The 26,717-nt window shown below is 39.1% G+C and overlaps 1 protein-coding gene across 3 annotated transcripts in view; it reads right to left on the bottom strand.

Moving 5' to 3' along the window:
• efr3a (EFR3 homolog A (S. cerevisiae)) overlaps positions 1–26,717 on the bottom strand; it is a 97,775-nt gene that overhangs the window by 14,479 nt on the left and 56,579 nt on the right. For all 3 annotated transcript variants that reach the window (XM_078397323.1, XM_078397325.1, XM_078397326.1), the window contains 11 exons: positions 21,576–21,654; positions 19,990–20,125; positions 18,128–18,277; positions 16,445–16,553; positions 14,998–15,049; positions 13,569–13,741; positions 12,486–12,561; positions 10,016–10,177; positions 8,587–8,718; positions 6,207–6,268; positions 1,897–2,024 (listed from right to left, as the gene is read on the bottom strand). In XM_078397323.1, coding sequence (XP_078253449.1) covers positions 1,897–2,024; positions 6,207–6,268; positions 8,587–8,718; positions 10,016–10,177; positions 12,486–12,561; positions 13,569–13,741; positions 14,998–15,049; positions 16,445–16,553; positions 18,128–18,277; positions 19,990–20,125; positions 21,576–21,654 — 1,259 coding nt within the window. The remainder of the gene's footprint in view (positions 1–1,896; positions 2,025–6,206; positions 6,269–8,586; positions 8,719–10,015; positions 10,178–12,485; positions 12,562–13,568; positions 13,742–14,997; positions 15,050–16,444; positions 16,554–18,127; positions 18,278–19,989; positions 20,126–21,575; positions 21,655–26,717) is intronic.

Below are 26,717 nucleotides of genomic sequence, written 5' to 3'. Positions count from 1 at the left end.
CCTATGCATTTCGCTTTGAAATCAGCAGCAGCACTTCTTACGGGTATTTAGCTCATGTCTATGAACTAGTGCAAGGTAGCAACAATTTGATGAAATAGAGTCTTATGCTGGGATGCATCCATGCTTTTGTGTTTGAAAAACATGATGCGGCTCCTACTAAGCTAATGTTTACCTCTCGATTTCCGCCTGCAATTATATCTGGGCTTTCCTGAAGTGGGAAACTTTCTGAGGACTAGGCATAGGAGACAAATTAAAGAGAAAAGTGAAGGTAGGTGTAAAATAAAGGTATACTTATGAGAAATAACATTAATATTTCTATTTTTGAATGAACCATAGCAATATCATCCTCAAGTATTGGCAACGTATGTAATCTCATGCTTTAAAAAAATGAAAAATGTATTTTAAATGGTGACAATTCTGATTTTAACCATATTTTATGAGCAAATAAAATTAAGCTATATGTTCATTTGCTTGTTTAAATTCGTTTCCACTTCCATGAACAAATGCCCTTTTCTGCTTTTCTTCAGCAGCATTTGAACAAAAAAAATTAAAACAAAATTTTGAACTTTTTAGTCACCTGCAAATTAATATCTAAATGTTCATTATTGCATTAGATTTGAAGAGATCATTACGATTTCTTCCGAGAAAAGTTTTCATGTCTTTAAAATAAATCGATTGTAAATAAATAAAAGAATGATCTGTCTTGACTATGACATGTCTACAAACTTTAAAAGGAAATTTCCGACTCAATTATACTTTATGCAGATTCTAGAAAGACAAGGAGTCCCAAAAGATACAAAGTATTTATCTGCCACTTAATGACAGAAGCTGGGCATATGAACTAAATATTATTTGCTGGACAAATTAAGGCAATGAGTAACCTTTTTGAAAATATGGCCAATCCTCAAATCTGGAACAAAAAGTAAAAATGCAGCAAGTAAAATTGGGGGCGGAAAATATAAATCTGTGGAGAGAGAAGTAGAGTGAACATTTCAGGTTGATGACCCTTGATCGTTACAGGAATAGCGATAAAACGTGTGTACAATTTGCAGAGTGAGGGAGGGTCGAGGTTGAACGGATATCGATTTTGTTATCGGACCTCTAGAGAATGGGTTGAGCCCAGAATTTTTAACCATGCTGCAACTTACTTGATTGATTCAGCATGGAAATCTTATACCTCACCATTAAGTTAACAGGGGATTCTGCAATGCAGCAGTTTGATAAGGGTCATGTGCAATGTTCATGGACCAAGCTCTATCCATAAAAACCTTTGACATTCAGCTGAGCTGTGGCCTCTGCTTTACATGGCTATTGAAGCCGTTCACCATTTCTGAATGTGTAACCGTTGGAAACACTGGGCTTATCTTAGCCTCACTTCAATCTCACATCAATTTTCTTCTATTGAGGTCAGGAGATATCTACGTCATTGCCAACAAAGTGCAAATTTTCAAAACAAGTTTCAAATATAAATGTGAAGCAAAATTCCCACGTTATAACTCTCAAGACAAGGAATGTGGCAGGAACCAGCAACCACATAAACAATTCAGCACAACTGATTTCACCATATTTAAAGAATTAATAAGATTGTAAACAGCTACTCTGTGAATTGCTAACCACTCCTAAAAAATCCATGCTACACCTGCAGATAGGTAATTAGACTTCTTCCCATAATACATGCAACCTGCTTGCAAGTTCAATTTGTTTCTGCAAGGTGTCAAATAAATCATCCATAAATCAAACTTTTTTGCCAAAGGCAAAGATATACTTAATCAATTTTGCCGATTTGTTTTCAAACACTCCAATAAAAATCTTGTTGTAAGAGATCAAAGCAATCCTGTGTTTCTGGCCTCTATTATCATAAAGACAGATACTACAGATTGTAACACATACACTTACCTGTAGGTTGGGGTACATAAGGCACAGACAGCCTGTCTACACTGTAGCCACTGCCAGCCAGTGCGTCAGCAATCTTGTTTTGCAAGAAAATACAGCTTTTGTCCTGTGTCTCCAAGGACTTGGGCAATCTAAATAGATAGAAATTATAGAGTAAGTTCATACAAAACTCCACAAATGCAAAACCAGTAATCCAATTACCTTTTCATAGAATTTAAATCCAGTGATAAATCATTGCAAAAATCATGAAATCTGAATTATGCAATAAACGTGCAACAAAAACTATTGAAATATCATCTGACTATATTTGAAATGTTGCCAGATCTGCTACACTTACAGCCTGGAAGCCTTAGAAAATGGTCATCATGCAATGAGGACACAGTGGCGCAGGTGGTACAGCTGCTGCCTCACAGCACCAGGTTCGATCCTGACTTCAAAAATCCTTCCAAATATGTGCGGGTTTGTAGGCTAATTGGCCTCTGCAAATTGCCCTCCCTAGTGTGTTGAGAAAGTGGGATAACATAGAACTAGTGTAAAGAGGTGATCGATGGCCGGTGTGGACTTGGAGGGCTGAAGGGCCTGTTTCCATGTTGTATCTCTAACCTAAACTAATTTGGTATGGATCCTTGATGCCCCCATGCTTCTGTAAACAGGTCAGAGATAATATAGACTACAATTAGGTGTGGCATTTAACATGGTTCCACCATTTAAATTTCCAAACATTTCTTGCTTGGTCCTTTCTTGTCACACCCTGCCTCCATCACCCTCCACCCCCTTGCCAATCACCCATTTGCAGAAACAATATTCAAATTAGTAATCTTGGACATCATCCATCAGCTGAATGAAGATCAAAAGATATGAGAACTTCAAATAAGTTTGGGCCTGAATGATTAAATAGTGTCCACAATAAAAAAAAATGAATGGCTGATGAAGAAGTTAAAAGGCATTTTATACAAAATAGTTAATTAACTCAATCTGGGGCTGATAAACCAAAACTCTTTGCAAGCCGGCAACCTCATTATTCCCCAATGAAATGAACTGCAAGAGACACAGAAAGCTGGGGTAACTCAGCGGGAAAGGCAGCATCTCTGGAGAGAAGGAATGGGTGACGTTTCAGGCCGATACCCTTCTTCAGACTGAAGAAGGGTCTCGAACCGAAACGTCACCCACTCCTTCTCTCCAGAGATGCTGCCTGTCCCGCTGAGTTACCCCAGCTTTTTGTGTCTATCTTTGGTTTAAACCAGCATCTGCAGTTCCTTCTTACACAAATTAAGTACAATAATCAGTTCTAATGTGTTGGTCGAGTAATGATATGGAAATGCTGGCACTAACATTTGAATTAAACTTTAATTTTGCATGAAGTTACATGGCCAACTGGGTAACTTGCATTTGATCAAAATGCACAAAAATTAATTCATAAAATTAAACACCAGACAAATCTAGAATATGATAAAGTCTACTTCAGTAAATACTGTAAAGTGCAAAACAACTAGCCTTGTAAAAGAAACCCAAGAAACAAATTTACAACAATGATAATTACACTACTTTCGTCAAGATTAAAAATGCTTCAGAATTAGAAAGCATTCAAAAAACGAACTGGATACATAATCTCTCCACTGACCACAACAGCACACAAACTATCTGTTGACAGTGCCTATTGTAAATTAGCAATGGGAATAATTACAACCATTTTGAATAATAGTACCTAATATGCCATTTCTTTCCCATACCAAACAACAAATTAGCTAGCCAGAGGAAGAACTAGTGGGAAATCATCCCACTGCCGAAAAAGACTGTCATCAGCGGCTTTAACGACTACCGTCCGGTAGCACTCACACAAAGTGCTTCGAGAGGCTGATCCTGCAGCACATCAAAGCCAGCCTCCCAGCCACCTTCGACCCATACCAGTTTGCCTACAGAGCAAATAGGTCTACAGAGGATGCCATCGCCACTGCTCTTCACACTGCACTGACCCACCTTGAACACCAGGGATGCTTTTCCTAGACTTCAGCTCTGCCTTTAACACAGTCATCCCGGGCAGACTGGTCACCAAACTTTCTGACCTTGGATTTTCCCAAACCATCTGCCAATGGATCAAGGACTTCCTGACCAACCGTCCCCAGACCGTCAAAATAGGCCCTCACCTCTCCTCCACCCTTACACTGAGCACCGGCTCACCACAGGGCTGTGTGTTGAGCCCCATCCTCTACTCCCTCTACACTCATCCCACCAACACCATCATCAAGTTCGCGGATGACACGACTGTGGTTGGACTCATCTCAGGAGGAGATGAGACAGCCTACAGGGATGAAATCCAAAGATTGGCAGCATGGTGTTCAGTGAACAATCTTGTCCTGAACTCCTCAAAAACAAAAGAACTTATAATAGACTACCGGAAAACCAGTGCAGAACCCGACCCACTCTACATCAATGGGGACTGTGTGGAAAGGGTACCCACTTTCAGGTTCCTGGGTACGCACATCGCAGAGGATCTCACCTGGTCTACCAACACCATTACCATAGTGAAGAAGGCACAGCAGAGACTCCACTTCCTGAGGATCCTCAGGAAAACCAACCTGCAGGAGAAGCTCATGATGTCCTTCTACCGCTGCTCCGTCGAGAGTGTGCTGGCATACTGTATAACCACATGGTATGCCAGCTGCTCAGAGAAGGACAGGAAGGCTCTTCAGAGGGTCATCAAGACAGCCCAGAAGATCATCGGCTGCTCACTGCCCTCTCTGGAGTACCTGTTCAGCCTACGCTGCCTCAGCAGAGCAGACAAAATAATAAAAGACCCATCCCACCCTGGCCACCATCTGTTTGATCTTCTGCCCTCTGGTCGACGTTTCAGGTCGATCAAATTTCGCACAAACAGACTCAAGAACAGTTTTTACCCCAGAGCCATACGTGAACTGAACACCGTCAAACACTGATACGCATTGTTACACTGACTTTCAGCACTAAGTTACACGTTTTAAACTGCACTACAATGTGATCCATATTCATTTCTGTAGTTATTTATTTTTTTATTTATCAACTACTCGCTTGTTTGTTACATTTTGTATTTGCATTTATTGTATATATGTTTTATTTCTCGTGCGTTATGCACTGTCAGGATTGCTATTTTAATTTTGTTGTACCTGTTGCAATGACAATAAAGGAATTCTATTCTTCTATTCTATTCTGCCACTACAAAATGAGTAAAACAAAGTGTACAAAGAGCTGGAATTAGATAAGCACAGAAATGTCAGTGCGTTGCAGGGTTGGTGGAGGTTCATGCAAGGAAATAGGTGGAAAACTTTGAGTGAGCTTGGGCTTTGTCTGATAGAGCATGTAGGTTGAGCCCAAACACACTAGAGTAACATTTCCTGGCTTTGACCTTATAAACATTTCAATCTTGTTTCCTCCTTTAGCCTTTCTTTGTATCTTAGTTATTGTTTCTATATATTTTTTAAATTCCAATGAAACGTATTCCACAAAACATTGTTTATTTGACTTTGCAAATGTTATCTGACGCACTCAGCATTTCTGTTGTACACAAATAGTCTGTCTAAACTTTAATTGGAAACAACTGACAATCTCTTTAAATATCACAAAACAGTGATTCAGCGCTGAATGCCACAGTATAACAGCGAGTACAAAAGTTATATATGAATATGGCCAAGTGGACTGAAATGTCAATTTCTGTGCTGTATAATTCTATGACTCTATAAACTTGTTTTTATCAAAGATAGACACACAGTGCTGGAGCAAATCAGCAGGTCGAACAGTATCTCTGGAGAACAGTCTGACCCGCTGAGTTGCTCCAGCACCTTGTGTCTATCTTCGGTATAAACCAGCATCTGCAGTTCCTTCCTACACACTTGTTTTGATCACCTTTGTTGCCCAGAGAAGAAATCTGCAGTTTTAAAATTCTCAAACTGGCCTCTAGTTTTTTTTTGGCCTATGCAATGATGTAGCTGTTGGTGCATGGAAACATAATCCTTAATTTCAACATTTCTGTAATTCTTGCACATCTATCATCTTTAATTCACATAATTACAAGGGATCTGAAGGATTGTTCACATATAAACCTTCATGCCAACTTTAGTAATTAGTTTCTTTTTCATGATACTCATCCAAAACTATGCACAAGCAGTGATTTGGATGTATTCTTCTCCATGAGCTTCTAAGCTTTAGAATCAACTTAAATGCAGAATTTAATACCGATACGCAAATAGATCAGATTAATTTGCTACACCACAGACATTTTGTTAGATCAAAATAAACACAAATTAAGTTAATTTCTAAGGATTATAACCACTTGCACATACTTTTCTCTGGAGAGATTTTCTGGCAGAAGATATGGAGCTTCTTTGCTTCTTACTTCAATCACCTTTCAGAGAAAATCAAGGTTATATAATATTAATGCTGGACAATTCAATACAGCTCATTCCAGGTCCCTGGATATCTGGTCCAATAATTTAACTCCCGTACACTTGAACCACATATAAACATGGAAACTCAATGCTTGTTTTGAGCTTTGGTCACTGACGTATCTGTCAAGATGGAGCAGTTACTTTTTAATGAAGCCACAATTTAAAGGAGTGCAAATAAATCAGGCATTTCCAGGGATGGAACAGATTACACTAATCAGGAGGGCCAGGGTCAAGGAGGAATTTGAAAGCACATGCGAGAACTTTAAAATCAAGCAGTATCTTAACTTGGGAAGTATGCAAGGCAAATAAACAGTAGTGTGAAGAGCAAATGGAATATGGTGTAAGAAAGGAGACAGAAAGGATTCTGATTATTCAAATTCACAGAGGATAAAATGAGAGAGAAAGCTGAGTGTGTGCTGGAAAAATACAGTTTAGACATTAGTAGGGAGGGGAATTTTCAGAACTAGATGAAAATAGATAGCCAGTATTGGCATTGATGTGGTTGGGAAGCTCAACTCAGGGATAAATCTGTGGCTTGGTCTGTGGAAAGGACCAAAGACAATGGTTTGGGTCTTTCCAATGATCAATTGATAAAATGTCACAGAACTTGGCTTAGCAGACATTCCATAGGAAGCAATGCTTTACTACCAAACAGTAGTTGTGCATGTGTAACAAACTTGTATGTTGGAAAAAGCCAACGTCCAGAGAAATTTCAGTTCAAGGTTTTCATTTCAAGAGGTATTGGGCAAAGCATACTTTCCTGCTTATCTTTACACAAGAAGACTTCATAAAACAGTGTTTTAAAAGCTCAACTGAGTATTTTCTGAGCTTGAAAGTTAGTGAACTAAAATATCTCCCTCTCTACAAATGCTACCTGAACTGCAGAATTGAGTTCCAATATTTAGTTTTAGAGATCGTGTGGAAATAGACTCTTCGGCCCACCGGGTACGCACTGAGCAATGATCACCCACACACTAGTTCTATGATACCCCTGTTTTGCTTCTTACACACTAGGGGCAATTTATGTAAGCTAAATTACATAACTTACAAACCTGCAAGTCTTTGGAATGTGGGAGGAAACTGGGGCACCCGGAGTAAACCCACACCGGAGAAGACCCACACAGTCACAGGGAGAACGTACAAACTCTATACTGACAGCACCCATCGTCAGGATCAAACCTGGGTCTCTGGCACTGTAAGACAGCAACTCTATCGCTGCATCACTGCGCTGCCTCTATTTGTGTTTACATTTCTACTCTGCTCCAAATCAGCACTTAAAACAACAATTGGGTCTTGGTTATAATTGCATCCAACGAACAGATTTAAAGAAACTCCCAACTCCATTCAAGTAGTTATCCTATTTGTGAGGAACTTAAAATTGTGGTTAGCCAGATTGAGAGAAGAAGGCATTTGAACCCTAGCTGCATTTTAACTTCTCCAAGTTGACTCCACCAGACAAGGAGCACGGCATTTTCACTGCCAATCCTACTGACATTACTCAACAACAAACAACCTGGTGGAGGAACTCAGCAGGCCAAGCACCATCTGTGGGGTGGGGGAATTGTTGATATTTTAGGTCAAAAGCCCATATCAGGACTGAGAGTGGAGATAGCAAGTATAAAGAGAGAGAGAGAGAGAGAGAGAGAGAGAGAGAGAGAGAGAGAGAGTGGTGAGACAGGACCCAGAGGCGATTGAGGCAAAGTGAACAATGGTGGAGCCAGCAGGTAGGAGGCATGGAGTTGTGAGTTAGAGGCAGGTGATGATAGATGGGAGGCAGACTAAACGGAAAAATAAGATCGATGGAGCCAGGTGCAGAGGGAGGAGGAGGAGGGGGTGAAGGTGAAGCACATGGACGGTGATAAGCAGAAACACAAAGGTCACCAATGCTGGAATCTGAAAAGAAAGTAAAGTAATAATGGGAAAGGCAGATGGAACCTCAAGGGAGGAGAGGGTAAATCCTCTGGGCAACACGTGTGTAAGTTAGTAAATGGAACGGGGGAGGCAAGAAACAAAAATTGATAATGTTGCTCCAGATTCCAGCATCTGCAGTCTCTTGTGCTTCTATATGCTCATAATTATCCACATGCCTATAACCTTCCATTACACCAACATCTACTTCAGAATTTGGCTACCTATTATCAACAAATGCATTATTCATTTTAAAATATTTTCATCCATTGTAGCTAATAGCTCATCTGAGCATTGCACAGTCTGCTGACATATCCAAGCATCCATTCTTTATACGACCCGAGAAAGTATTTCAAACAAAACTTACCTTATTTACATGCTGACAAAAAGCTGGCACTGCAATCATCTGACTCAGGAAGCTTAAGTACCCAGCCACAAGAGCATGAATAGCACAGCGGTTGTAAGTGGGCAAATTATCCTCATTGGACAGAGCCAAATCCTATTAAGATAATTAGAAAAAGAAAGTTAGAAATAAAAGCAATAATCAAGTGATTTTAAACGTGCTCCTGAAAGTTGTGATCTTTTCCAAACTAGAAACAATACGGCAAGCGGATATTTTACCCCTAACATGGGGCAATACATCACTGCATTTCAATCTGAAAAGAACAGCTTCAATGCCATATACAAATTATGGATGAAATTAAGTTATTTATGTATTGGAGCTTATGGAACTTTTGTTATAGGTATATTAGGGAAGGATACAAAGGACAAGACATTAGGAAAATTAATGAGGACATGGATTTTTCATTTCCAAACATCATTATCTAAGGCATCAGGTAATCATTATCTAAGTCACTCAACACATCTTTAAGTAGTATGGCCATGCAATAAAATTATCTTCTCAGACTTCAAAGCAACTATTTTTGGTTTGATGTCAAATGTTCTTTGTTCACCTACAATCATCTACAATGTGGCAAAATATCAATTAATTTTAAGCATATGCTACTTCCTATGTTCCAGGTGATCTCTTCTGCTAGTTGAAGAAACATTACATTGGTCATGACCAAAAAAACTACCATAGCTCAATCAAGCAAGTGGACTAAGGCAGAAGGGAAAGGACACAGGTGCTGAGTGGACATTTAGATCATGAACCTTTAGGGATTCTCTACTCCAAGGTACTATGGAGAATGAATCACTGAATACATTCAAAGCCAAATTGAAAAGGCTTTTGATCTTATTGAATGGTGAAAGTGGCTTAAGGAGATATTTGGCCATTCCTGGTCTTATTTCTCATGCTCTTGTTACTTTGTTCAGTTTATTATGGTCACGTGTACAAAGGTACCGTGAAAAGCCTTTTTATTGTGTGCTATCCAGTGAATGAGAAGGCTATTCATGATTACAATCAAGCTGTCTGTCCACAGTGTAGTCATTAGCTTTGTTACTATTTTTTATTTCAAAAGGTGTAAATGCATTAATAATAAACTTTAATAAAATTAAAAACTACAGAACAATAATATAGCCAATAAATGGTTCCATACAAATTTTTTTTAAACAAATATAACTAAACGTTATTCATTTCTAAAATATTTTCAAAAAAACTTAGTCGAATTATCAGTGTTTAAAATGCTAAACTAAAAGCTTACAATTAACAATTGATGTAGAATTTTAGACATTAAATCCCAGTCAATTCCTCAAAGTAGTTTTGATTGATTATTTGCATTAATACCATTAAAGGTTATTAACCATTAAAAAAATCACTTCGAGACAAAGCCATAAACTTAGACTGTGTACTGTACCTGAATAGCCAGGGCGAGACGAATTAAGTCTATGGTCACTTCGTCATTGGCCAGTTCAATTGTAACGAGTAAAAAAGCAATGAATAGGGATTCAAAGTTTTTCTGATCATTATCTTCTTCTTTACATCCCACATATATATGTCTGTACAACTGTTGTCCTTGCTGTAAAGAGGAATGAAATTAAATTATTGGTCACCATGATCGGAAAATTGTTAATGACTGTTTAATGGTAAATACATTTAATTGTGATAGCAAAACTTCCCAAAATCATTGCAGAGTAGTGGATTGGGCCTGAAGATTAATTATTCAAGTGACATTTTTTGGTAGTCAATAACTTCTTTAGAAGAAAATTAATGACTATAATCTGTTTCTGTTAAATCAATTTTCTTTTGCACTAACTCTTGCTTGACTGCCAGGATCACAGCCGGACATGACACAACCATCCTTGTTTTTCAAATCTCAAACTAATTATTTCACAATTCTGTCAAATTTCCTGCATGCCACCTCTTCCTCATATATTTGTCATTATATAAAAGGACAATATGTTGATCTTAAAAAAAAGGAAAGTGTTTGGAGTAACTTAACGTATCAGGCAGTATCTCTGGAGAACATGAGATCCAGAGATGTTACCTGACCCACTGAGTTACTACTGTATTTTGTCTCTTTTTTGAAAACCAGCACTTGCAGTTTCTTGGTTCTATAATATGTTGGTAATATAATATGTTGGTTAAGAGTTAACTATTTGCTCCTTTAGAAAAGAGTATAAGAAAATAACTGCAGATGCTGGTACAAATCGATTTATTCACAAAATGCTGGAGTAACTCAGCAGGTCAGGCAGCATCTCGGGAGAGAAGGAATGGGTGACGTTTCGGGTCGAGACCCTTCCTCAGTCTCGACCCGAAACGTCACCCATTCCTTCTCTCCCGAGATGCTGCCTGACCTGCTGAGTTACTCCAGCATTTTGTGAATGCTCCTTTAGAAATCTTTGCCTTTAATGATGCAGCATATTTCAACCTATTAAATGGGGATATAATGAAAGCTCCCCACAATTTGAGAATACTTAAATCAAGGTCAATGGTAATTATGGACATGACCATTTTCTTTTAGATCCTGAAAAATCTAATAATTGAGCCATTACCAACTGCATTACTAAAACCATAAGCAATCTAAATGTTTTGAACAAAGTTTTATTTAATTGTCTCTGTTAGGTGGCTGAAAATAATAAAACCTTAAGGACCTTAACCTTAAATTGAAAGTCAATTTTGTATCAGGAATTATGCAATGGACACATCCATGCTGTATCAAAGGATACAGATCAGCCACAGAAGCGGGTGGAGAAATGCCAGATGGAGTTTAATCCGAACAAGTGTGAGGTATTGCACTTTGCAAGGTTGAATGCAAGAGGGAAATATACACTGAATGGTATGACCTTTAACAACACTGATGTGCAGAGAGATCGTGGGGTCCAAGTCCTTAACTCCCTGAAAGTGGCAACACAAATAAATAGAGCGGCAAAGGTAGCATATTGTATGCTTACGTTCAATGGTTGGGGCACTGAGTGTAAGAGTCAGGGAAGTCATGGTGCAGCTTTATAGGACTTTGGTCATGTTGTATTTGGAGTACTGTCTGCAGTTCTGGCCCTCCTATTACAAGGAGGACGAGGAGGTTTTTGGAAGAGTGCAGAGGAGGTTTACCTAAATGATGCCTGGATTAGGGGATGTTAGCTGCAGGGAGAGGTTGGACAGACTTGATTTGTTTTCTCTGGAACACCAGCAGTTGAGGGGAGACTTGAAAGAATTATATAAAATTATGAGGCATAGATAGGGTAGACAGTCAGAAGCTTTTCCCCAGGATGGAAGTATCAACTGCTGGAGGACATAGCTTTAAGGTGCAAGGGGCAAAGTTTAAAGGAGATGTGCAGGGCAAGTTATTTTTGTTCTTACACATGGGGTTAGGGGAAGAAATAAGAGAAGGGGAAAACCCATGAACAGAATAGTATCTCACCAGTAGAATTAAAAAATTGGAGGAGTCTCATGTGGAATATAATCAATAGCATAGATCAACTGGCAATGAGAGTTGCTTCAGTGCGTTGAACACGATGCAATGTGACCACTTACTGTTTCTATTCAATGCCCAAAATTTGTCAGCCTCCTGTATGGAGGTAAACATAGGGCCAGGAACCATAGCACAATCAACACAAACAGGGGGAAAAAAAGAAAAATAAACAGATAAGAGAATATGACATTTTTGATAAAAAGGAAATAATGAGCAATTTTCAGGATTTTTAGAGAATGTTTAAATAATTTAGAACTCCAGCCTGATACATTGTCTTCTTATAATCCTGTGCTTTGAAGAACTACAAGAATCCACCAGCATGTTAGCTCACAAGCCTAACTAATGCCTGTGACATTTTTCAACATTTTCAATTAGCTATTCATTACAAGCCAAATGAAACAATTATGTCAATTACTTTTTTCATGAAACTTATGTCTTGCTTCGAGCTCTTGTCTCTTTTTATCTTCAGCGCTGAAACATCAGGGATGATTCTGATTAGAAAAGAACGGAATTATTAGTGAATAATTTTGTAGGATGTCACTACTGGTAAAAGTGATGGTTCACTAATAATATATTCAGTCTGAAACCTTCAATCCTGAAACAATTTTCATATCATTTTACCATCTCAATTATAGTTGTATTTGACCAATGACTCTTAAGTGACCACCTGGTATAACTGGCATTCATCATCAATACCTGTAAGAACGCAGCCTTTATATGAAATGAAAATGAGTTATGAATAATTACTGCACAAAATCATTAAAAATAAATGGAAGTAGTCTTTAAAGGCATACATCCCAAATTACTTTTCAGCTACACAATATTGAGTACGTGTATCAGTGCTTCATTGAAATACTACAATTTAACAATATACAAGTATACTACAAGATTAGGTTCCTAGATTATTTACAACACTAGCTCAAATAATCTTATTACACTAAGATAGACACAAATGCTGGAGTAACTCAGCGGGACAGGCAGCATGCCTGGAGAATGAATGGGTGACGTTTCGGGTCGAGACCCTTCTTCAGACTACACATCTTATTATACTACATATTCTGACAAATAGCCGACGATGTTTATATGGCTGTGACCAAGCAACACTGCAGTTTTCAGAACAAGTCTCATTTCATGTGCAATGTTACATTTGAGTCTTATAATTTTAAGATCATAAACAACTGCAGACTTTCATTTTTATTCATACAAGAATATTTTATAGCATTCCAGAAAGGTTAAAGACAAATGGATAAAGTAATTCAAGATTATTTTCCATGATTGTATGCTCTCATAAGGGGATATCTTCAAAATATTCCTATCTCCATAAAATTCAAATCAAACTATATCCATAGTTCTACTGTACTTAGGCAAACAATAAACATGGTCCCATTTAAGGGATCTTCACTGAGAGATAATGTACATTACAATATTTTCTCATTCATATGTATGAAATGATTTGTGATAAGCATTTGTGATAATATTAGAATAAAAATAATTTTACCTCATTCCTTTGAATTTTGCTTTGTTCTCATGACGATCAACAAGGTTGTGTAGTATATGCAGGACAAGCAATCTTAGTTCACTGTCCTCCATTAAAGAGACTGATAATATTGGTTCTAAAAATGGAGAAGGAAGTGCAGCTGCTATACTTTTGGCCTTGTATCCTGAAGTTACCTACATCAATTAAAAAGTTGAAAAAATGAACTACCTCTGGCTGAATTTATAAACAAGTTAAATTTTTTGCTTTATTTGTTTGATAGCCTCATTTCAACTGTGCTTAATCTCCACTAAACTATATGCTTTCTGTACCGGTGTTCTGTTCTGACGAGCACTTTCGGTGAAGCAAGATCCTCGGTACAAAATTGCAGCAGATTTCCACGAGGAAAGAGCTTCTATTGTGAATTTTATTTTGCCAAAGAGTACTTTCAACCCCTTTTCACTCGTGTTATGTATAGGTAATCCACACTCCTGTAGGTTGTTTTGGAGATTTTATTAAATATTTGGACCTTTCAATTGTCATAATTTTCATCAGCTGACCCCCCCCATATAATTCATTTTTTATTCATTTATCATTTTCATAGGAAATGTACAAAATCTCTCTCCAAAGTCACCCCTCTAATAAGCCCACTGATGCAAGTTCATTCCTTGTAAATTATGGTATAGCAACAAGGTAGAAGGCTGCCAATGTAATTTCTCAAACTACATATTAATAGAAAAAACAAACACAGACTGGATGATTGCTTCGTAGAACATCTCTAGTCAGGCACCAAGCATGTCCCATTCCTTCTCTCCAGAGATGCTGCCTGTCCCGCTGAGTTACTCCAGCATTTTGTGTCACCCAAGCATGATCCCAAGCTAAACACAAAATGCTGGGGTAACTCAGTGGTAGAGGGAGTATCTCTGGAGAGAAGGAATGGGTGACGTTTCGGATCAGGATCCCAAGCTTCTCGTCTCAGTCCATTCCATTCACTCCCTTTCTAACCTCTGTCTTTGGCCTCTTGCATGGCTCCAACAATGTTAACAAAAGGAACACCAACTGATTTTTCATCTGAGCATGTCATGGTTATCAGAAATCAATTGAATTTCACAATTTCTGGTAGTCTTTTTTTTCTCCCCCTTTTGTCACAGATTTGTGCGTACTCTCCTGTCTCAATTTTTGTGTCGACTGATTTTATTTTAAAGTAATCATGACCTTGATAATCCGAGTTTAACCCTCCCTTAGACATGCCATTGTTCTCCCCACCCCTTCCCTTCTTAAAACATTGCACACTTCATCAGCACTGAAAAGCCGAACAGAGTCTGAATATTCATCTGGAGATTGTTTGGATTACTTGATAGAATTATTTCCTCAATAATTTAAATTCAAGTCAAGTAATCTCCTAGAGAGTAATTTTTTGATATATAATTGAGATTTCTGGATTCAATCTCACCATTAGTAGTGATCTCAGTAGCTTGACCTGGATGGCTCTTGTTCCACGTTCCCTATAAATAATTCAAAATCAGTCTAAGTTTCTTGGGATTGGAAAATGCAATGTTACGGCATCTAAGCATCGATGTACTGCTTCTAATTCAATCGCGATCAAACAACATTTTAAACCGTAAATTAAATTGCAAAATTAGCTTGTTATGTTGAGGGTATTTATTTCCATTTAATAAACACAGCTACCAAACATAAATATTCCACTTAGAGTCACCGCACAGTCCATTGTCCTTCAATAGCAGTCAATTGTCAAAGAATGAAAGAAAATGCAGATGACAAAATCTGAAATGCAAACAGGTAATACTGGGAATATTCAGCAGGTCAGGCAGTAGCTATGGAAAGGGCAACAGGTTTAACGTTATTTGAGGTCAAAGATTCCTCATCCGCGCTCTATCTCTCACCCAAACCTAGAAACTAAACTAAACTAAACTGGGGGAGAAAAAAAATCAAAGAATGTGCTTCATATTGGTAACAATATCATTAGACAAGGTCCTACAGGAGTTGGGAAAAACAGAATTAAAAAGCAGGGTTTCAAAAGTTGGTCGCCTCTAGATATTTCACCGTGTTTTACGCCAGCTAGAACGGAAATTGGAGAACAGCACAGATAAACATGCAGCTGCATAAATAGCAGAGCAGGGAGAGCTCGATTGCTGCGGAATGGCAACTAAAGTTGTGGGTAAGATGGGAACCACATTGTCCAAAGAGATTGGACCTCGGAGGTGCGACCAAAGTCCTTGCAGGAAGTTTCACCAGAGCAGTGGATGGAGGTTTAAATCAGGCAGATACAAGACACAGGAAGTTTAGTTTGGTTTAGAGATACAGCATGGAAACAGGCCCTTCGGCCCACCGAGCAGTAAATATGCTGAACTAGAGCAGTAGCTCTACTGCTATGCCACAGTGCCGCCCAATATATTGACATAACGAAAAATACTTTACAAAAAAATGAGAGGGTGGGTAAAATAAATTGTATCAAAACAATAAACAGATGTTTTGACAGAGGACTAAAAAATATTTTACTTTGTGGCAATGATCCATATTGGCTATGATAGAATGGATGCCCAATTCCTTCAGTGCATTTCTTATCACAATGAATTTTGTTAATAGTAGTACATTTGACTGTGGAGGTGAATTGGTCAAGTCAAAACTGATTAAATATGAACAGATTGATTAGTACGGGTATTGGGGGTTATGGGGAGAGGGCAGAAAAATGGGGTGAGGAGGGAGAGATAGATCAGCCATGACTGAATGGCAGAGTTGACCTGATGGGCCAAATGGCCTAATTCTGCTCCTATCACTTATAAATTTCAATAGCTGATCCAAGATTGAGAATTTATTAGGGAAAAGGTACAAATTTAAATTCCACACTAACTTTCTACTTTACAGCAATCAACACTCACCCAGAGTGGCTCATTTCTAGAGCTCCAGCATCAGAAGTGGGTACCTTTCCCATAATGAACATAATTATTTCTGATCTTTGATAATCTGGAAGATTGCTCCCAAAAGAGCCTAAAAAAGATAAACACCAATTCAGCCATTGTGTTAAATTTTGAAAATAATTAATGCATAATGACTAATTCAGTTATAAAGCTTTGCATTCCAAGATCCTCAGACAATCAAACCAGCAACAGAAATGGAAGATTAAAAAAGACGTACCATTTTCTATATTTATATTACACCTGCAAAGTCTTTAAATTGTTCCTATCATTTTGCAGACAGATCATTTGGGTTTGGAGAGTTCCAAAACAGGAAAACAAGAAAATATTGCTTATTTATGCATAAATGCCACTGGAACAGCAAGATGTGCCATCCATCATTGACATTAAGAAGCTGTTGTCAGATGTGGTCCTCCACCATTATTTACTGTTGGCTTCTTGGAATTGTTTCTTGAGCTCATGCTCTTCATGAGATTCCAGCATTGGCACATGCCATTTCAATTTTACGTTCTATTTAGATAAAATGACTGTTAATTGCTGCAAGTCAAATTATTTAGTACTGAAAATTAGTTTAAAATTGTGGAGCCAATTTTTTTCCAGATGTTGTCATTGAAATTTACAGATTCCGAATGGCCTCCTCCTGTACCTATTGTCTATTGTCTATAGCACACACACCCTTTCATTTTCACCTCGCTCTCCCAGTTCAATCTTCCCTTTCCGTACATGATTTGTCACTAAATTCATCATTCCAAAACACACTTCTTTTTTCAGTCTCTGTTCTGCAAACTTCAAAAAGCTTCACACCAGCAGGCTGCTGCTTGCCGTGTTCTCTCAGATGTCACACGTCTCATTTTCTCTTGCTGTATGGTTTCCAATCTGTGGTTCCAGAAACTTGCAGGGGAGAATACTGACAACTACATGTGTCGGGATGATTAAAGATTTTTAAAACATTTAATTACAAGAAATAGGTATAGCTGGCAAGGCCAGAATTCATTGCCCATTCCTAACTGTCTTTGAAGTCTGCGGTTAGCTGCCTTCATCTGCAGCTTCCTTCAGCATCAAAGCAATTGCAATTAAAACAAAACTCATTCTTAATGAAGCACGAGGATCTGCATATGTTGGAATCTTGACCAAAACACAAGGCGCTGGAATAACTCAGCAGGTCAGGCAGCATCTTTGGAGGGAATAGACAGGCGATGTCTTGTGTCGGGACCTATCTTCAGGCTCATTCTTAATGCGCTTTCTTACAGCTGTCGTGCAGTGCCAATGAATAGAGTCACAGATCTTTGTCTTGTCCAAGATGAAGTACATTGAGTGAGCAGATTCATTCCTTTGTATAAGTGCTGGATAACTATGAAAATGCGGGGCTTCTGCATTCTAATGCAGGATACCAGATTGCTGACATTTAACCATCTAAGTGCCAGCACTTCACAGCATTTGCCAGCCCTAAGTTATGCTTGATTTGAAAACTGAAATTAAACAGATCACTAAAACTGTTGAAATAAAAATGGCACAGGAGTTGTAAAAATTCACCAAAAGAAAATACGAAATATTTTCCATTCCAATTTACACCATTAACATGCATGGAGAATTAATGTCATCCGAAATGATATACACAATTTCACACTACTAAAGAACTGTACTCACCAATGGTCTGTATAATTGCATCCTGAACTACTTTCTCATCATTGTTTGTTGATAAGGCATCAGAAGACGCAAGCTGGTTAGACAACTCAAAATCAACACTGAGGCGCAAGTGTTTCAACAATGTGTTAAATACTTCTAAAACAGTTGGACCTAGGTTGAAAAAAAAATTCAGGGTTGGTACTCACTTAAATTTTAATTTGTGATCTTTTGAAAAAAAACAAAGGAGAAAGAGACTACAAAAAAAGGTAACTCAAGCAATCATACCCCAATAAACAAGCACAGTCTGGATTAGCCAGACAGCAATTACATATTTAGCTTCATAAACATGTTAAGGGGCGGCACAGTGGCACAACTGGCAGAGCTGCTGTCTCACAGCATCAGAGACCTAGGTTCAATCCTGACCTTTGGTGTTGTGTGTGTAAAATATGCACGTTCTCCCTGTGACTGCATGGGTTTCCTCTGGGTGTTCCAGTTTCTTTGCGCATCGCAAAAACATGCTGGTTTGGAAGTTGATTGACTTCTGTAAAATTGCCCTTAGTGGGTAGGGAGTGGATGTGAAAGTGGGATAACGTAGAACCAGTGAGAATGGGTTATCGATGGTTGGCATGGTCTTGGGTAGGCCGAAGGGCCTGTTTCCATGCTGCATCTCTGAACTAAAACTAAATATTAAAAGTTGCAATAGTAGATTTTAGTAAGAATAATCAATAAAAGGAAACAGAACTGACAAATTCAGTCTGAAGAAGGGTCCCGGCCTGAAATGGCATCCATTTTTTCTCTCCAGAAATGCTGCCTGTCCTGCTGAGTTACTCCAGCATTTTGTGTCTATCTGACAAACTCTAAAGTGGCCTTTAAAAATATTTATACTTTTGCGAGAAGATGGAGTGGGGGATGAGGGAGGGGAAGTAAGATGGAAGCAAAGGGTACTGGATCATACTATTTATCTTAAGTTTAAATATTCTTGTTGTCTTAAAGTATACATGAGCGTGTCAGTGGTCTTTTAGGTTCCAGTTTTTTAATCATTTCAATTATTTTAAACTAGTTTTTGACTGTTTCTACATTGCCCCAGGTTCACCAGGACATGAGGGGTAGCCTCCCTGCAGAAAGCTGCATCAGACCCGAGCAGGAAGAAACTATAACCCAGGACACAGACATACTGGCAATCTTTAACAACACAAGATTTGCCCCAAACCGAGCTAGTCGGTTCACTTTATAACTCTCAAATTATATATTTAGCTTTCTTAGATTAAAAACTCATAGAGAGATACAGACCAAATGCACGCAAATGGGATTAGAATAAGTAGGCAACGTGGTCAGCATGGGCAAGGTAGGCCAAACGATCTGTTTCTACATTGTACGAATCCACTGTTCTATGCAAAACTGAATTTTAGAAGAAACTAGACCAAGTGGACCCGTTGGGCCCAAATCTCTCCAGCGGTCCTCTCCTGGGGCAAACCTCCCCCAACTGACGATCCTGTGGGCCCGGGAACCCTCTCCAACTGACATAGCCCGTTGCCGGACGGGAAATGTCTCCTGGGGCCGTGGGCGGGCGAGGGGGGACAGGGAAGGGGAGAGGGTGCGACTCACCTCAGCCCTGTGCCGCCAGCACTTTAGCCAGAGCGAGCCATGGACCCAAAGCCTCTCCTACATTGGTCTAGCACCGTCCCCCCCACTCCATCTCCCCTCCCCCACCACTCCCCCCATCCCCATTCCACCCCATTCCCACCTACCCCCTACTCCCCTCCCCCCCCACTCCCTTTATTAAGCCATAACCCCCACCGTTACATCTGCAGTGAACATTCAAACAATCAGCATTGTTAAGTATCTTAGCATTTACTCTTTCGTCCACTGTTCACCCTACTTACCAACAGAACCTTTGGCTGCAATAGTAATGGTCTCTAAAAGGACCTGTACAATGCCAGCTCGAACTCTCGGGGAATCCTTGTTGTGAGTGTCCAGGTGTCGAAGAATTTGCTGAATCACATGATGAGAATGTTGAGCCTGTAACATTAGATATATATTGTAACAAGCAGACCTAAAGCATATACAATTGAGACACTACAAAATATTTTCATACCAGTAAGGAATGGAGTTTCAAAATGAAAATACGCTGAACAATTTAAATTTGCTGAAACGCGTAATTTAACCTTTCAACCATCAAGTATTAACACGTAATACTTGATCTCACTGTAGATCTTGAATTAGATAAAATGTTACTTTATTTTGCATAAGGTCATAAGCGATAGGAGCAGAATTAGGCCATTCGGCCCATCAAGTCTACTCCACCATTCAATCATGGCTAATCTATCTCTCCCTCCTAACCCCTTTCTCCTGCCTTCTCCCCATAACACTACTGCTGCACTACAAATGGATCAACATAAAACAAACCTATGGGTTTAAAACAAAACACAAAATGCTGGAAACCTTCAGCAGATCTGGCAGCATTTGTGGATTTTTTCCGATCGATGACCCTTCACCAGAACCGATAGAAAGTTAAAAAGGGTATTTCAAGTTGCAGAGGATGGGAAGGAATAAATAACATAAAGGGAATACCTTAGGATTGTTGTGGAGACTAACAGTAAACAAGAACATTTCTTGATGGGTAAATGTGAACAGTTAGAGCGAATCCTTACAAAGTATAAAAGCAATGGAATCAATAGCTTGGGTGAGAACATAGGGTAAAAAATTGTAAAATACCAGATAGTTTAGTCTGTACTAAATAGGAAACTGAGCATATATCACAAATGGACTGGCCAGTTCTGATAGAGAAAGAGTGTTATGAAGTTGTAGAACTCAACCTCAAGTCAGGAAGGCTACACTATGCCTAAATGGAAGGTGAAATGCTGTCCCTCAAACTTGTATGGGGTTCTTTATATTGGGTTTTGTGATAACGTTGCAGGAGGCCACATTCAGGTCAGAGAAGAAACAAATGACGATTTACATTAATTGTATTTTTACACTGTAACTGCCACATTTTATTGCCTTTTCGATGTTTTGTTCAGACTAACTTTTTCCATTAACCCACCACTAGGTGACCATGCTCACAGTTTAACCCTGTGGCATCTCTTACCTGACACTAGAGATATTACTTTTGTCTGAAACATTCCTCAGCCTCCCTTTCTACAAATTAAAATCAACTTTATCTTTCCCAATTCTGATGAAGGATCTTCAAGCTGAATTGATACCAGTTTCTTTTTCTACAGACACTACCAGACCTGCTAAACATTTCCAGAAGTTTGTATTTTAAAAATCTCAGCAACGCTGCAAATATTCAATTGTTTAATTCCATGGCTTCAAATGTGCAGAATATTGACACCAGACTCAACAATACTTTTCAAAATGTTATTTTCATCTATAGTGCACTTAAGTAGCTGCAGAAAAAGTAACAAAATGATTTTAAAAATAAATAGAACTGCACATTTTTCCCATTTGTAAAATATTGTACACATACCTGTATGGAATACATTGTAATTTTAAAGCAGGAAACAGCAAATGCATTTGGGTCCCAGAGTTGATGGTTGTCTAAATGCCTATAAATGCCACAAAATAAAATTAAAAAATACATTCCAGAAACTAATAATCATACTAGGTTTATAATGGGTCCAGTCAAAACAGAGAAAATAAGTACACACTCTGACAAATGAGAGGTGTTGGACTTTGGTTTATCAAACCAGAACAGGATTTATACAATAAATGGAAAAGCCTGAAAAGAGACTGGGTCCAGTATGACAACTTGGTTGATATGGACAAGGTTGACGGAAGGCTCTGCTTCCAAGCTGTACAGCTCTAAGACTCCACAACTCTGTACTCAAAAGCTAAATTACAGTTTGGATGGCGATTTATCACAAAATTGGCACAGTTACATTGCATTAATTACTATCCCAGTAGGAAATGCTTTAAAAGTACTACCAATGTCAAAATCATAAATTTAACTCAATAATCCACTTTTGTTACTGCTTCATACATTATTTAGAATTAATATTATTTTCGAAATTCAAGCAGCAAAACAATTTTGTCACTCAAAGTGACTTATTTTACCGGCAGTGAATGTAGTATGTTCTTATTTTGTCCTCTTACTAGTTCCAGTAAGCTATAAGCATGTGTGCAACCTTACAACTAGTTGACATCCTCAGCTCACGATTCAATTATTTATTTGTCCATTGAACTGCAATGGTTGCCATTTATATCTACACTGCAGTGGACTTTAAGTCATTAACCATTTACATTAGATTCCCAAAAATTTGGCTTCTAGTTCCTTTTTCCTTGTTTTGGTAAAAGCAGAGTGGGGAGGACAAAATAAGAACATACTTTTCTGTGAAATGCATCTCTCACTATGTGAACTCTGCCCTTGGGAACCAATGGTCAAATTTTCCACACAACCTTTGTGGGGAACAGTCACATAATCAAATGAGGACAAGACAAAAGTAGAACACTTGGTAAGGATGAAGATAGGTTTGCATACTCTATTACAGCTTTAAGACTCCCAATGCATTCCCTTTCGATTTATTCCTTGTTTATCTGCATGTAATCCATTCTCAGTTGCCCAACTCACTTCCTCTCCCATTTTTTTTCTGCCACTCAATAACAAATTTAAAAAAAAAAAATTGCAGTGATTAATTAACTTAATCAGTACATCTTTGGGACCCGAGAGACAGCAGGAGCACCTGGGGAAAACCCACATCATCACAAGAAGAATCTGCAAACTATATAAAGGACAGACCCCAGGTCAAGATTAAACCTGGGCCACTGGGTTGTGAAGCAGCAGTGATAATGCTGTGCCACTCAAATATGAGGTGTACAAATGCAAAAAGGTACTAAGTGTTGGAGTATCCTCGTGGATTTTTCTGCTATTCCTCTAATATAAAGCCAAAGATTCCAGTGCCTTTCCTGCAGGTGAAAAGATTTGTTGACATTTCAGCTTGAAATTCCACACCCGCAAAGAATGGAGTCGGAAGATAGCAAGTATAAAGAGGAGGGAAGGAATGACAAGATAGGGACCAGGAGCTGATGGGTGGACCAAGGAAGGAGGGAGAATCACAGGCTGATGAAGGCAAGGGAGGGGTCGAGTTGGGAGAGTGGATGACAGGTGGAAGCAGGCATAAAATGTAGATGGAGCCAGGCGGATGGAGGGGAGGGTGAAAGCAGGGCCAGCTAGGAAGGTGATACTTGAGAGCACAAAGGCTAGCAGTGTTGGAAAATGATAAGGAAGACGAAAACCGTGAGGGCAGATGGAACCATATTAGACGAGGGAAATGGGGGAATGTGGTGGATAAAATAATGGGGAGGGAGAACAAAATGGGTGTTTAGTGGGGACTGGAGAATATGGGTAAGGGAACAAACATAGGAAAATTGAAAAAGGGAAAAAACCAGAAGGCAAAGATTACTTGAAATTGAAAAATTCAATGTTCATATCATAGACAATGCATGTGGAATGCGCGGCTGTTCTTGTAGCTTGTGATGGGCCTCACCCTGGTAGTGGAGAAAGCCAAACACAAAGGATATTTTGGGAACAGGAAGGGGAGTTGAAACGGTATACAACCGAAAACTTGGAATGGGAATTGAGGAAAGAATGCAGGGGCAAATTGGTCACCTAGTCTGCGTCTCGTCTTGCTGACGTCGACAAGGCCACTTTGAGAGCAATTAATGCAGTAGACAAGTTTGGAGGGGGTGCAAATGAATATTTGCGTCACCTGGAATAGCTACCCAGACTACAATTGCTCTGGGTTTGTTGATGAAGTGGGGATTGGTCCAAAGTGATTGGAGTGCTGCACCTGTGCCGAAGCAAGGTTGGAGTGGCTGAAGGGTGTGGAAAGGTGATAATTGTTCTAACAAGTCTAAAATGCCTTTTAAAAGTAATCACCGTTCATACAGTGTATCCATGGCAGTTGAAATGATAAGGTCAAACAAATTAAGGTGGTACGAAAACGATGGTCAGCAGTTGAGACAGCAAAACATGTCCAATAGGAGATGTCTCACTATTGTCTGACTTGGATTCAAAGAAAGTGGTGTAAAAATACAGAGATTAGTTAAAAGAAAATGAGCTGTGGCATGCTTAAATTTGAGGGTTTTGCTCAGTGCCAACACTATTCACTCAGTTCTAGCTAACTGACTCCGGTTAATCTTTCACATGGGGCAGTGGGCTTCGCAAGGTTTTGTTTCGAACATTCTCTGAAGTAACACCAGGAGAAAATCCAGAGCGATCTCAGCATAAACTGAGAAATAAGAATTTCTGCCCTGTTGTTTCACAATACATGTAACTCAATGTGCAGGAAGGAACTGCAGTCTAAAGAAAGGTCTTGACCCAAAACATCACCCATTCCTTCTCTCCAGAGATGCGGCCTGGCCTGTTTGAGTTACTCCAGCATTTTGTGTCTATTTCGCATTTAATTCAATGTTATGCAAAGAGCTACAGAGCGATCTTTAAAGATCAATCACTTCCACATCTTACAGTTTGTCTAAAGTAAAATATTCAGAAATATTACAAAGTATCTTATTTTAATAACTGATTTTGAAAGTATGTCATCATCAATTAAATGTGTAAGAATTAAGTCATTTTACAATTCAAGCACACCAATATGGACTGAATGATAAAAAACATTTCCACAAATTAACCAAGAGAAAATGGATCTGCTTTGATTTATGTATATTGTAGTGTTATACTTTCATTACAGGCAATGCAACTTTTAAATAAGGAAATTAGCATTTCACAGCAGTTACTGGCTATACAACAACTCTTTCATCTGCTACTTCTTTGACGTGAACAAAGATCGAGCAGATTAAAGCGCCAGTTCTCGTCACCTAGTTAAAGGTTTGAGCAAGCTGTGGGACAAGTAAAATGTCATTTGTCTGCTTATTGTTCCCTTTTAATTGGCTTCTACTTTCAAACCAGCTAAAGAAATTCTGATCCTTTCATAGTTGGAGAAAGATTCAATAAACAACCCAGAGAAAGAGAAAACATCTTACCAGCTAGATAAATGAACTACATTCATTAAAAAAATCACTTCAGATATGCAGAGCAGACACAGGTCCTTCTGCCTACCCAGCGATCACCCAATACACTAACAATATCCAACACACTAGGGACAATATTACACTTTATACCAAAGCCAATTAACCTACAAACCTGTACGTCTTTGGAGAGTGGGAAGAAACGACAGCACCTGGAGGAAACCCACGTCACAAGGAGAACGGACAAATTCCATACAGACAATAGTACCCATAAGTCAGGATCGAACCCGCCTCTCTGATGCTGCAAGGCAGCAACTCTACCGCAGCACCACGATGCTGCCCTAAAACATATGTACAGCACAGATACAGTGCATTCAGAAAGTATTCAGACCCCTTCACTTTTTCCACATTTTGTTACGTTACAGCCTTATTTAAAAATGGATTAAATTCATTTTTTTCCATCATCAATCTACACACAATACCCCAGAATGAAGAATGCGAAAACAGATGTTTAGAAATTTTTGTAAAGTAATTAAAAAGAAATAACTGAAATATCACATTTATATAAGTATTCAGACCCTTTGCTATGACACTCAAAATTGAGCTTAGGTTCATCCTGTTTCCATTGATTATCCTTGAGATGTTTCTACAACTTAAGTGGAGTCCACCAATGGTAAATTAAATTGATTGGACATGATTTGGAAAGGCACACACCTGTCTATATAAGGCCCCTACAATTGACCGTGTATGTCAGAGCAAAAACAAAGGGATGAAGACGAAGGAATTGTCTGTAGACCTCCGAGATAGGATTGTGTCGAGACACAGATCTGGGGAAGGGTATAAAACAATTTCTGCAGCATTGCAGGTCCAGAAGAGCACAGTGGCCTCCGTCATTCTTAAATGGAAGAACTTTGGAACCACCGGGACTCTTCATAGAGCTGGCCGCCCGGCCAAACTGACAAATTGGGGGAGAAGGGCCTTGGTCGGGGAGGTGACCAAGAACCCAATGGTCACTCTGACGGAGCTCCAGAATTCATCTGTGCAAATGGGAGAACCTTCCAGAAGGACAACTATATCTGCAGAACTCCACTCAGAACAATCAGGCCTTTATGGTAGAGTGGCCAGACAGAAGCCACTCCTCAGTAAAAGACACATGACAGCCCACTTGGAGTTTGCCAAAAGGCACCTAAAAGACTCTCAGACCATGAGAAACAACATTCTCTGGTCTGATGAAACCAAGAATGAACTCTTTGGCCTGAATGCCAAGCTGCTTATCACCTGGCCAATACTATACCTACAGTGAAGCATGGTGGTGGCAGCATCATGCTGTGGGGATGTTTTTCAGCGGCAGAAACTGGGAGACTAGTCAGGATTGAGGGAAAGATGAACGGAGCAAAGTACAGAGAGATCCTTGATGAAAACCTGCTCCAGAGCGTTCTGGACCTCAGACTGGAGCGGAGGTTCACCTTCCAATAGGACAACGACCCTAAGCACACAGCCAAGACAACGCAGGAGTGGCTTTGTGACAAGTCTGTGAATGTCCTTGAGTGGCCCAGCCAGAGCCCAGACTTGAACCCGATCGAACATCTCTGGAGGGACCTGAAAATACTGTGCATCAACGCTCCCCATCCAACCTGACAGCTTG

This window comes from Rhinoraja longicauda, chromosome 4 (assembly GCF_053455715.1).
Source record: "Rhinoraja longicauda isolate Sanriku21f chromosome 4, sRhiLon1.1, whole genome shotgun sequence".
Classification (NCBI taxonomy): Eukaryota; Metazoa; Chordata; class Chondrichthyes; order Rajiformes; family Arhynchobatidae; genus Rhinoraja; species Rhinoraja longicauda.
Note: the sequence above shows the minus strand (reverse complement) of the source record. Positions and strands in the feature narration are given on the sequence as shown.